The sequence below is a fragment of the Gopherus flavomarginatus genome, chromosome 2 (assembly GCF_025201925.1).
Source record: "Gopherus flavomarginatus isolate rGopFla2 chromosome 2, rGopFla2.mat.asm, whole genome shotgun sequence".
NCBI lineage: Eukaryota > Metazoa > Chordata > Testudines > Testudinidae > Gopherus > Gopherus flavomarginatus.
The window spans coordinates 144340092-144353576 of record NC_066618.1 but is presented as its reverse complement, the minus strand read 5'-3'; the positions used below and the strand labels follow the sequence as shown (position 1 = coordinate 144353576).

At 40.1% G+C, this 13485-nt stretch overlaps 1 protein-coding gene across 5 annotated transcripts in view; it reads left to right on the top strand.

Moving 5' to 3' along the window:
• CDH18 (cadherin 18) overlaps window positions 1–12479 on the top strand; it is a 1010793-nt gene extending 998314 nt beyond the window's left edge. For 4 of the 5 annotated variants that reach the window (XM_050937421.1, XM_050937420.1, XM_050937419.1 and 1 more), the window contains 2 exons: window positions 9268–9519; window positions 11500–12479. In XM_050937421.1, the coding sequence (XP_050793378.1) occupies window positions 9268–9519; window positions 11500–11990 (743 nt within the window). In that variant the 3' untranslated portion in view covers window positions 11991–12479. The remainder of the gene's footprint in view (window positions 1–9267; window positions 9520–11499) is intronic. The other variant, XM_050937423.1, reaches the window with a different exon arrangement.
• The last annotated feature ends 1006 nt before the right edge of the window (window positions 12480–13485 follow it).

Below are 13485 nucleotides of genomic sequence, written 5' to 3'. Positions count from 1 at the left end.
CAGAATGTTCCTTTAGGGTGTAGGTAAGAAACCAAGACTGGTTCTGAACAGCTCCCCCTATCTCTGGGAGGGTTTGGCTTTACCAACTTTGAAAATTATGAGCTCTCCTTTTTGTTAAGCCAGGCATCTTTGGGGCTGTCAGATATGGCTGCACAAAGTGTTCAGTATTCTATGATCGTATGAAAATTGGTCAATCCTCTCCCCATTTCAGACACTGTATAATTGAATTATTATGGATTTGAAGACTCCAGAGTTTCGACAATAACAGCTGTGAAGCAAGCTTTGTCAAACTTGGCTAGAAAGTTCTTCTTCCATGCATTCTTCCATAAAGAAGCGGTCCCATACCGCAATCTTTTTTTTTAAATCAGTGGCAAAACTTTGACTGGGGTGGAGTGGATGGTGACAGGAATTATGATTGTTTTGCAGCTAATAGGCCAAGGATCAGCAATCTTTGGCACTCGATGCATCAGGGAAATCCGCTGGTGGGCCAGGGTGGTTTATTTACTTGCAGTGTCTGCAGGTTCAGCCAATCACAGCTCCCACTGGCCGCAGTTTGCTGTTCCAGGCCAATGGGGGCTATGGGAAGTAGCGTGAGCTGAAGCCCCGATTGGTCTGTGTGCCAAAGGTTGCCGATCCCTGTAATAAGCAATGAAAAATTTAAATTATTTGTAGATTTTCAGCAACAATTTGGCTTGCCCTACCCCTGAGCATGGAAACATCTCCCATTAAAGCATTTAATAATAAACATGTTTGGATTGGATGCATTGGGAGCTCCAGAAACTCCAGAACTTTTATTACTTTGGAGGAAACCTCCTAGATTTACTTGGCCAGCAGTATCCTTTTTCAATTTTCTGACCCAAAAAACTCTGCCAAAGATTGATAATTGGAGCGTTGCTTGGAAGAGAGATTTGAATACACAACTATCTGTGACCCACTGTGGAAAAGCACTATATAACAGCTACTTATTACCTTTATCAAGGTTTCCCCCATAGTAATAATGAATATTAGAATATATGGACATGCTAATACTCCCGGACCCTCTATTCCATCACCACAAGATATACCTACAACCTCCTTTGCTTCTATTTATACCTGTAAACCTCCACTGGGAGAAAACAATATTTATTTTTTGTACACATGGCTCTAATTTTGCTTACTATTATAGAGATCTTAGACACATTCCAGCTAGGGTTTTATCTAGCTATTCCATACCATAGGTACTTTTAGAAAGATATAAAATACCCAAATGATCACGATCAAGGGCATTTCTAAATTAGAGACCTTGCCTCTAACTGCTTTTGTGTTAAAACCATGCCTCTTCACGGTTGCTATCTTTTTTTAAAATACTTAAAAATGAAAAACTGTTAAAAAATGTTGTTGAATTCCATTCTTCCAACTCTTTGGTGTTTATGAATGTATTTTATACAGGAAAAAAATGTCAGCTTCTCATTTGCGGGGGCGCAGGTTAAACTTCATTCTTTCAAGATTTCTTCACTCTAGCGTTACATCTGCCAACTTCGTCCATGACTTTTTTATTTCATCTTCTCTCAACCTGTCATAAACAGATAGTTAAGGGTTAATGTCTATTTTACCTGTAAAGGGTTAACAAACAGGGAACCAAACACCTGACCAGGGGACCAATCAGGAGACAAGATACTTTCAAATCTCGGTGGAGGGAAGCCTTTGTTTGTGTTTTTTGGGTTTGGTTTTGTTCTCTCTGGGTTCTAAGAGTAACCACACGTACCTACAGGCTCTCTAATCTTCTGTTCAAATTTAGCAAGTACAAAAGGTAGAAAGACGGTTATAGTCTTTTTAATTGGTTTTCTTTATTTGCAAATATGTATCTGGCTGGTAGAGTTTTAATGTGTATTTGGCTGGAAGTATTTTAAATTGTATTTCTGCTGATGGAGGCTTTTTTCTCCAGTTTCTATAAGCTGACAGACCCTGTAACTTTTACCATCTAAATTGCAGAGATAACTTTTACCTTTTTCTTTCTTTTTTATATTAAAAGTTTTGCTTTTAAGACCTGTCTGATTTTTTTCCCCTTGTTGAGGCTCCAGGGAATTGAGTCTGTACTTAACAGGGAAGGGAGGGGAGAAGGGTGGAATCCCTTTATTTTAGATTCATGGAGCTTGAATCTGTATTGCCTCTGGGTGAGAGAGAAAGGGGAGGGGTGGGGGGGAAGGGACATACCTCCCTGTTTTAAGATTCAAGGAGTTTGAATCATGGTAATCTTCCAGGGTAACCCAGGGAGGGAAATCCTAGGAGAGGCATGGGTGAGGGAAAGAGTTTACTTTCCTTGTGTTAAAATCCAGGGGGTCTGGGTCTTGGGGGTCCCCAGGGAAGGTTTTGGGGGGACCAGAGTGTATCAGGCACTGGAACTCCTGATTGGTGGCAGCGCTACAGGTTCTAAGCTGGTAATTGAGCTTAGAGGAATTCATGCTGGTACCCCAATTTTTGGACTCTAAGGTTCAGATTGGGGAAAGATACTATGACACAACCTTGCCTTGTTTTTTTTTCTTTTGACATCTTTGTGCTTTTTCAGTTTGGATTTTCATCTTCACAATAGATTTTCCCCTGTCTGCAATTATCTGCTGCCTTATTTCATATCAGATCTCCTGTTTCAATATTCTTTCCTTCACAGTTTTGCCAATAAGCTTCCATGATTAAATTATTTCATCATTGCTAGGTTGCTACTCAGGTTTTTTTTGTGTGACTTTAAACCCTTTCTGCTCAGGATGGCTTACTTTTTGCTCTTGGAATAAGTCTCTGATTTTTTTTTTCCTTCACAGACTGCATTTTTGTCACTGCTGCTTTAGCTGCATGCATCAGATTGCTCACTCTAGATTAGATTTATGTCGGGAACGAAAGGAGGATGTTATGCTTTCCTGCCCAGATTTAAAAACTAGGCCTCTTTTGGATGTGATCCCAGGCAGATTTACATGAGCAAATACTGTAGGAACTTCTTATTCTATCTAAATTTACACAGAGTAACTAAGCTTATATGTTGGTGCCTGTAGACACCATCACAACAGAATAATAATGAATCACAAATAGAAGTAAAGGGCCATCATCAGTATTCTTAATATCACTTGCTACTACATTTTTGATTAGCTTTAGAAGAACTTAGGATAACTTGTATTGGGATAGCAGCAAAGAATCCTGTGGCACCTTGTAGACTAACAGACGTTTTGGAGCATGAGCTTTCGTGGGTGAATACCCACTTCTTCAGATGCATCTGAAGAAGTGGGTATTCACCCACGAAAGCTCATGCTCCAAAACGTCTGTTAGTCTATAAGGTGCCACAGGATTCTTTGCTGCTTTTACAGATCCAGACTAACACGGCTACCCCTCTGATACTTGTATTGGGATGAGCATCATGACTGATGCAACTGTTGATGTTCAGTTGATGGATATGGTGTTACTTGTCACCAAAATGGAATTGCACTACAAGCTTTAGTCCTTAAATGTATTCTTGATATTTTTACTTTATTATATTGTCTAAATAACTTTGTGGTGGTGTTTGCTTGACCCATTTTTTTACAGCTTGAAATCAAACCCTCCCTAGGATTGGCCATTTTAGTCTAAAATTGTTTTGTCTTTGTGTATATAACACTACATCCTGAGATGTGCTGAGTACCTGCAACTCCCATTGACTTCATTGCAATTCCAGGAGCCCAGTGCCAGGATTTGGCACTTTTTTAAAAGTCATGTTGCAAATTAAAATACTTGCCTACATTTTGGTTATGCTGTTTCATCAGAAGAAAATTCTGGTTGATAGAATGCAATTCAGATGGATCTTTAAGGCCTGATATTGCATTCTGGAAGATACAAGTTCTGAAAATGTCAAATTTGTTGGCTCTTCTGTACGATGATCCTCCTTTACATATTGCAAATCTAGCTCTGGAGTGGTTTGCAGATTTACAATACAAAACACATGGGGTGAAATCCTGGCCTCACTGAAGTCAGTGGGAATTTTGACATATTAAGTAAAACGTTATTGTATAACATTGTACTTTGGGGTATGAAAATTACTAAGGATCTTGTTCTTGGTGTCAAGGTCAGAACAAGTTAACTTGAATTATCTCAGATATGGACTGTTATAAGGTCAACAATGACAATGTGTGAAGTCCTGTCCCCACTGAAGTCAATGGTAATTTTGGGAACTGAAGTCAATAGGAACTCAGTTCATATCTCTGTTTCTGCTTCTTTAAAGTATATCTTCTTTACATCCTTTACCAATCCATTTTGTCTGATCGTTGTGTCCCTTTTCTATGGCATGCTTCCACTGGACACACCTCATTTACAAAATTACATATATCATACCCTAATTCAGGGGTTGGCAACCTTTCAGAAGTGGTGTGCCGAGTCTTCATTAATTCACTTAAATTTAAGCTTTCACATGCCAGTAATACATTTTAGCATTTTTTAGGTCTCTTTCTATAAGTCTATAATATATAACTAAACTATTGTTGTATGTAAAGTAAATAAGGTTTTTAAAAATGTTTAAGAAGCTTCATTTAAAATTAAATTAAAATGCAGAGCCCCCTGGACCAGTGGCCAGGACCTGGGCAGTGTGAATGCCACTGAAAATCAGTTTGTGTGCCTACTTCAGCATGCATGCCATAGGTTGCCTACTCCTGCCCTAATTTCTGTCTCATGTTCACCCAACTAAGCCCTAAAGAACCTGCTTTGAGAAGAGGAAAGGAAAAAAAACCAAAAACACTTTGCTTTCACCAATCTATTGGCAAGGGAAAAAATCCTCCCCCTCCTCCCCCACCGCCCTGAGAAAGGAGCAACTAGTGCAATGCCCAAAGCAGAACCTTACCAAACCTGGTATTTTACCACTTTAATGGTGGTAGGATGGGTGCTGTTCCACTGGTCTAGGTAAAAGAGGGCTTTTTCTGCACCAGCATGGATCTATACAGCCCCCTCTCTCTTATGGTCACCTCTGGATGACGGGTCAGAAACTTCATGCTGCCCTGGTCTGCTGCCAAAAGTCACTCCTTTGCTTTCTAGTCCTTAAAGGGGGCACACTTCTTTTCCAACAAGCCAGACAACAGCCCCCACTGTTTAATGAATGATGATGTCAATATTGTGGTCTTTTGTAGCCAATGCAGCATCAGGATACCCCAGCTCCCCATCCATACTCTAGAATAAAAGAACTGAGATTGTTTGTGAAAAGCATTTTATTAAATGTAAAATGTCTTACTTACGTGTATCAAAGAACAAGCTCTTCCAACCTCTTGTCAAATAAGCCTTATGAATCTTCCAATTCTTTTAAAATTAAATTGGCAGAGGCCTGTAAAACCTGTGAATCTGTGAACTTGATGAACCTCTTTCCATGCCATAGTCTATGAATAGAATCTGCAGGTGAGTACTCACCCTGCTCTGGGGAAGAGGTCTCTGAATATAATAAATGTAATCTGAATCCCAGTGACATCTAATTTGATCTTTTCAATCAAGTGACACAAATGTATCTCAAAATGAGAGGAGCTGCAAAATAAGGTGGAAATAGCATGGACTTCAATGGTGAAACAGTGAATATTAGTCGAGGGATCTTGATTTTCTTTATAAAATGTCATAGCTGCAGAGTCTCACACAGTCTACTTCCCAGACAATGCATGAAAAAACTAAAATATTATCACCTTATTTGGAGATGTCTTAAATATGTTGGTATTGTATACACTTTTAGGTGTATTTTCGAATAAGGTCTGTGTCACAAAATCAAAAGCAGCTGAACAGATTCGCTGTATTTCTTGTATAGTATTTCTGTTAGGGTTTTCTTGCAGACTATTTGACACCCTTTTAATTATTGCTGAGGGGTTTTCATTTATTTTATTTTAAATGTGCAATACTCTAGCACCTCAATAATGGAGGGGAGAGATTGTATCATTATAAATATTCTTTCCACACTCTCAGGCTGTTTTGTAGAAACTATGCTATCAGTGGGTGTTAATGACTTAAAAGAATGATCTATTTGTGTTGTTATACATGGGGCCTGATCATGGATTTGTGAGCAACAAAGCAGGCAGGCAGCATACCACTAAAAGAGTGAGAGGAAGTCTGCTGGGCAGCCAGCCCAGAGTATAACCCACAAAAGTACACCTTGATCTTTAAGTGCAGAAGGAGACTTAAGAGCCAGTTTTATATATTACAACCAGTAGAAATGAGGGAGACAAAGATACGTGTATTTAGCTAAGTCATCCAAGAAAGCACCAATAAGCACAGTGAATAGGCCACTGGACTGGGACTTGGGAAACACATTCAGTCACTGGCTCAGCCACAGACTTGCTGTGTGACTTTGGGTACATCAATTAATCTGCCCTTTGCTTCAGTTCCCCACATGTAAAAATGGGATAATATCTAACCTCACAGGGTGCTGAGAACGAAATCCATTAATGATTGTCAAGCATTCCAGTGCCATGGTGATGAGGGTCGCATAAGTAGATTGATCTTGCTGCAGGCATGGATGAAATGTTAGGATAGAGAGACAGATGAGATCAATATTTAAAATATTGGCACAAAGAGCTTGATAGAGAAAGGGCTGGCATATTGAATCAAAACCAAGTAAGTAGTACCTACCCAGCCTAGCCATACTCATGACCCCTCCCCACCATGGAAAACAACCAGCCATGTGGGCTGGAACATGCCATCCTATCTCTATTCCTGCACCTGTGTCCATTTTTCAGTGACATCTACCTAGTTCTCTTGGTGTGCCCCTTTCCCAAAGCATTGTTAGCAGAGTCTTGAAGCCTCACTAAGCCAACTCAACTGTTCAGACCCTTTAACAGGACTCTTGGCAATGTGTATGTGCTTTCCTGCTTCAATTTCCTCCACTCCTCAGGAAAATTTATACTTTCCTCATTCATCCTAGTTGGATGGACTTCAGCACACGCCATAATCTCAGTCAGTTGTTCTTTCTTAGCATTCTTCATCACTCATTGAGCTTCTGAAACCATATAATGCTTGTTTGCTTCAGTATGTCCTGTATACAGGAGCTCAATACCTAAACAAAAATATTCCAATCAGAAAGAGTCAGGCAGTGAACAGACTTGAATAGTGATGTGAAAGCCACTTCCAAAAAGAACTGCCCCAACCACACGTTGTGCAAGATCTTCCTGCCTGTAGAGTTGATTAAACAAAGCTTGTGAGGGTATCTATGTATAAGTATCATCTGGTGACTCCCAGTAATATTACAAAATCATCCCACTGTTTTCTCCTCCCTGCCCTTAATCACTCCACTCTTACAGAGATACATCTGCATGGTCATATGTATCCACCTAATTGTATCTCACATACGTGATGACCCATCTCCTTGGCTCTGCCAGTGATACCAAACTCATCAGCTCACTTACAAGTTTCTCTTGAAAACATCACAACACTCCCTGAACTGATCTTTATGGCCACTATCCTCCTCTTTCATATTGCTCCTCAGGATTCATCTCTGCTCACAATGTCGTTAAGAAATCAACCAGTTAAGAATGGATTTGGTAACATGTTGATGGGGATAAGTGACTCTTGTTTATAATTACTAAAAAATACTCCTGTAGATGTGTATATGTGTATAAAAAATGTATCAACTCCCTCTTGCCCTTGACTTCTTAGATTGCGTGGTGTTTGGAATAGGAACAGTGTCTTCTTATGTGTTTGCACATCTAGCACAATGGGGTCCTGATCCTAATGAGGGCCTCTGAGTGTTACTATCACATAAATGTAAAATTAAAATAATCACTATCGTTATTAACTGCAGTGCATGCCAGCTGGACCTGAGTAACTTCTAAATAATGAAATTCAACATGAACTTCCTCTCTCCCCTCTTCTGTTCTGCTATGACTCAAATCCATTTGCTCGTTCCCTCAAGTTTAGCTTAGGGCTTGGCTACACTTGAGAGTTACAGCGCTGGTGGTGGCTTTACAGTGCTGTAACTTACTCGCTGTCCACACTGGCAAGGCACATACAGCGCTGTATCTCCCTGGCTACAGAGCTGCATGTACTCCACCTCGACGAGAGGAATAATGCTTCCCACAATGCATAACACTCTTTGTTTTGTTGTGATGCCTCTGTTTGTTTTGTTGTGAACTTGGGGCTCCCAGAGCTGCCTATGTAAAAACAAACACAGCTACTCTTTGCAGTGAATGAGCAGAGGCAGGCAGGGGGATCCCTTTGGAATGTCCACAGCTAGTGTTTGCTTAAGGAGAGAAGCAGCATGGCGAGGGAGGGAGTCCTTTTCGGAGCAGCTGCTTATCTGGTCTGTGAGGAAAAAACCAACGCTATTTGCATTTAGTGAATGAGAGAGGGGTGGGGGAAGGGGTCAGAACTTGCAAGACTGGGAGCTGACACAGCTCCAAAAATCCATGCCCTCTGTCTCCCCCACGCTCTCTGTCACACTCCACCCCACCCCCCTCTTTTGAAAAGCACGTTGCAGCCACTTGAATGCTGGGATAGCTGCCTATAATGCACCACTCCCAACACTGCTGCAAATGTGGCCACACTGCAGCGCTGGTAGCTGTCAGTGCAGCTGCAAGTGTAGCCAAATCCCGAGTGTTTCCTTCTAACTTCCCATGCCCACTACCCTAGTGCACACTGTCAACTTTCACATCCATCTTGAATTTCCTACAGCTGATGCTTTCTGGCCACCATCTTCTCCTCACTCAGATTTCTCCTAACTCACTTCTGCTGTGAAGCCTATAAGAAACACAGTCAGTTAAACTGAAGGGCTTTATTCTCATTTATTCTAAAGACCTTTTACACAACTGCGGTAGTGGAAAATGGGACTTTAAGTGGACGTAAGTTACACTTACAGCCCCTTTCAGGTCCCTTCTCACTACCCAGATTGTATAAAGCGTCCTTAAGTGAGAATGAGGCCCAAGTCACCAAGAAGCATATGTAAACTAGCAAAGCTGCCACATGCTATTTATGTAACCCACTCCCCCCTATTGTTTTCCTCTGCCACACACCTTTGTCCTGCAGTGTTTAAATTGTAGAATGTAAGCCCTTTGAGGCAGGGACTGTCTGGTGAGGTATAGAATCATAGAATTGTATATCAAGGTTGGAAGGGACCTCAGGAGGTCATCTAGTCCAACTCCTTGCTCAAAGCAGGACCTAATCCCCAACTATATCATCCCAGCCAGGGCTTTGTCAAGCCTGACCTTAAAAACCTCTAAGGGAGGAAGGTGTCTCTCACATCCTTGGGCATGACAGAAACAATAAATAATCATAATTATTCTTCATTAAGCCATGGTGTCCTGCTTTTTGTGGTTATAGATAACACAGCCAGTATCCTGACCAGACGAAGGAGATTCAGTCGAACTACTCAAGATGTCTACTACCTCCCGATTTTGATTTCTGATAGTGGAATTCCTTCTCTCAGCAGCAGCAGCACCCTTACGATCAGGGTCTGTGCATGTGAGAGAGATGGGCGCGTTCGGACCTGCCATGCCGAAGCTTTCCTTTCCTCAGCCGGTTTGAGCACAGGAGCCTTAATTGCAATTCTGCTCTGTGTCATCATTCTTCTGGGTAAGCCACTCTCTTAGTTAAATACTGATATCCTTTCATTAGCCTTCAGAATGTGGCAGTAGCTGCTTTTAATATAATGTGTTTCTGAACCAGGGATTACTTGTGAAAAGAGGTAATTAGACATATAAAGCTGTGGTTTTATATATAGGTTTTGCTAAAATTAATGGGAAAAATGTCTTTAAAGCCTACTGATGAAAAACTGTCATCCCATACAAAACATTTTCCAGAGGTCAGAGTAATTAGCATTGCAGAGCTTCCCAGGTAATTTGGAAAGATTTCAGAAAGCCATTGACTCAAGGATCATCTCTAGACCAGCTGGAAAAACGGAAAAGAAGAGAGATGAGGAAAAGATTTTTGAATTGCATTACTCTGTAAGAAGCACTATTAATACTGTACAAAAGCCACTTTCTAATTACCTCTGTGGGATGAGCTGATATCTATGCACAACATAATCAAGAGAGGCAGGAGACATATTAAACGATAAAATGATTCCATTAGATAAATATCCTTGGATATGAATTTTCTCTATTTGCCCAGACCAGTTTTAATTTCCCATTACTTAATATTCTCATTTGGCAGAGATACAACTTGCTGTACATAAACATCATGGTACTATCCATGTGTTTTTGTGCATTCTAACAGAGAATGTTTGAAACAATGGGATTTGTCTTGTGACCCACGTACATTTCTTAAATAATTGAATTTATCTTGAAAGCCTGTGCTCTTTCTACCGATTCCTTTCGCCACAGCTTATATCAGCCATTTCCTGGGTTTTAGAGTATAATTTTAAAATGTACAGAAATTCACTTGAGTTATGTTATCAACATTACAGTCACAATATGTGCAAATACATGGACATGCAAATGAAAGAGTGATTTGTTGTTGTTTTTTCCAAAAGGAAAAAAACAAAACCTTGAAGATTTTAATTTGATAGCTAATTGATTATTGTTTTTAGTAGTAACTGGGCATCCAGATCCCTTATGCGGTGTTGAAAAATCTCATCTTTTGTATAGTAGATGAAGATTTTCAAAGCAGAAATTAGGCACCCAAATCTCATTGATCATTAATAGGGGTTGGACACCTAACTGCCCTTTGTGCCATTGTAAATTTCCCTCTTAGTCATAATAGGCACTACTTGTTATAGTCTGGCAGGCTGCTGTGCCAACATGGAGCCTCAGTGATTTAAGTGGGACTGCACATGTTTACAGCAGACTAACTGCATGTGACAACTTGGAGACTTGGGGCCTTATTGACAATGGAGCCTGTTCTTCCATCAATGGGCTGTGCATGGGAAGTAAACCTTAGCTGTACTCATAAAACCTCTAGTTTATGGGTATTACATATTCTTCCAATGTTTTACATTATATGTGCCCAGTTTTATGACACATCGGAACACACAATGCAGGTTCAGGCAATCTGAATGTTAAAAGGGTCCATAATGGGAAGTGGAAATTTGAAATGTATGTGTTGAGTAGTGGAGCCGTTGAAGGGCATAGGGTGGAGTAGGGTTGTAACTAAAGCTGGGTATTAACAAAAGTGGTCTTATGTTTACCAGTCCTGAGTAGCTGCAATTTCTATTGAAGTCAGCACAAGCTGCAGGTGTTCTACACCTCTGAAAATCAAGATGCCCTTATTTAATTGCCTATAGTGGATTTTAGTGGCTGGATTCTCAGCAGATGTAAATTGGCACAGTTCAATTGGACACCAGCTCCATTTTGGCTGCAAATCTGTTCTTGATGCCAAAATTTAGGCATCCGGGTTTGAAAATGTAGGCCATGGTGTATACAAACATACAGCTGAGTTAATCATAACTCCACTGAAGCCCAACATAATAATGCAAGAATCCAAATAGCAGTCCACAAGTGTCTGATCTGTTTTTATTTGGGATATTGTATTTGTGTGACCCATGTAAGAGATATGCTACTTATTTCATATATATTGTCTGTAAACCTAACCTAATATTTGCAATTTTCTCTTTAGCAATTGTGGTCCTTTTCATTACATTAAGACGCAGCAAAAAGGAGCCCCTGATCATTTCCGAGGAGGATGTTCGGGAAAACGTTGTCACGTATGATGACGAGGGTGGTGGAGAGGAGGACACTGAAGCATTTGACATCACAGCCCTGCGGAACCCATCAGCTGCTGAGGAGCTGAAGTATCGGAGGGATGTGCGTCCTGATGTGATGCACACACCTAGGCACCAGCCTTCTTCAAGCCTGAACAGTATAGATGTTCATGAATTTATTAAACAAAGATTGGCAGAGGCAGATCTCGATCCCAGTGTGCCTCCTTATGACTCCATACAAACATATGCATATGAAGGTCATAGATCAGAAGCCGGATCTATCAGCTCTCTGGATTCAGTCACTACACACTCTGACCAGGATTATAATTACCTTGGTGACTGGGGACCAGAGTTTAAGAAATTAGCTGAACTCTATGGAGAAATAGAATCAGAAAGAACAACTTAGTTACCATTCCTGGAACAAAAAGTGTTTTAGTTCCCAGACTGGAGAGAGAACCACAGCAGCGGTAACAAGAAACGAATACAGTACTTGGAACTGAGCAAGTTGTACACAGTTACTGTAGAAACAAGTGCCCTTTTCATATTTGAAACTGGGTTCTTCAACTGGAAGAAAATCAAATTTTGAAAAATACAGAAAAAAAAAGAAACAATTGTCCTTTGTGTATATTTTTTAATTGCTCAATAAAGTCTGTGATACCATATCCATAACAATATCTAAAATAAATGAAGCAATGACATTTTTATTGCAATATGTTTAAACATACCAGAAAAACAGTAAGTCTATGGTGGTGCCTGTTTGTGAAGATAGTTCACTGGAGAGCTTATGCAGGCAGTTGTGACATTGCACTTCTAACTCTGCACTAGGCTTGGGATCCCAAACTGAGATAACTAATGGGGGTCATTACTGCTGTAATGAACACCAACAATCCATTCCTTTACAGAAGGGATACAATGGAATTATCCACGCAAATGGCCCTTTGCTGGTCCCCTATTAGTGTTACATTGAATCTTATTGAAACATCAGGCTGCAGTGTACATATGTCGATTTATTGTGCCCTCTCAATCTATTCCTCGATAACAAACTAATGGAGATAGGGTGTAACTGGCTGCCTGCACAGATATGCATGCAGCCCATATCACAAGACCTGCACTGTTATTGAGTGATGTAGAAGCTGTTGCTTCCATTGTCTGTTTCTTTTTTTTTTTTAAACCCTTCCACAGGGACCTTGTTCATCTAAATGGAATGGTATGGAATATTCTCTATGCAGTGAAGCAGATGAGGCATAGGCTTTCTCAATAAAAAGAACTGCGGCAGTACATTTTAACCTATGCAGCAGTTTGGGTCACTATGCATCCTTAGGGGTCAGTGAATGAAGCTAACTAGACTTACATTCCTCTGTGTCCAGGGGCTCCAAAGATCTATTTGTGATGCAAGGGATCTCCTATGTCATGTTTATTTTGCATGTGTTACCAAAAGAAAAATAGACCTGCTGGTATGATGTTATCTGAATCTGGAAAACTGAGACAGCAAGGAGTTTTAAGACAATGTTCCTGTGTTGTTGTGTTTTTTTAATGATAGTTAAATTAATTATTATTGCCCCAAATGCTGAAGGATCTTAGAAGTATCTCCCTCCAAGCACAGCAAGGTATTTTACTAATTTAAAATCTGATGGGTACACAAGTTTATTAAAATCAATGGAGGTGGAAAAAAACTGTAATGTAGAAGTGCCATTACTGGGGTACATGTAAGTTGAGTAAATCAAGATATTCAGTTTCTAATTGTTTACCATTGTGGAATTTGCTTTTTCAGCATTTTAACACTTAATCCAATCTCCCACAGTTTTTCAATGGTTAATGTTTTTAAAGTAAGTTTCTTCTGCTCTTCATCTTTCTCATGCTCAGACTATAAAAGGACCATGATCATGATTAATGACCTTTAA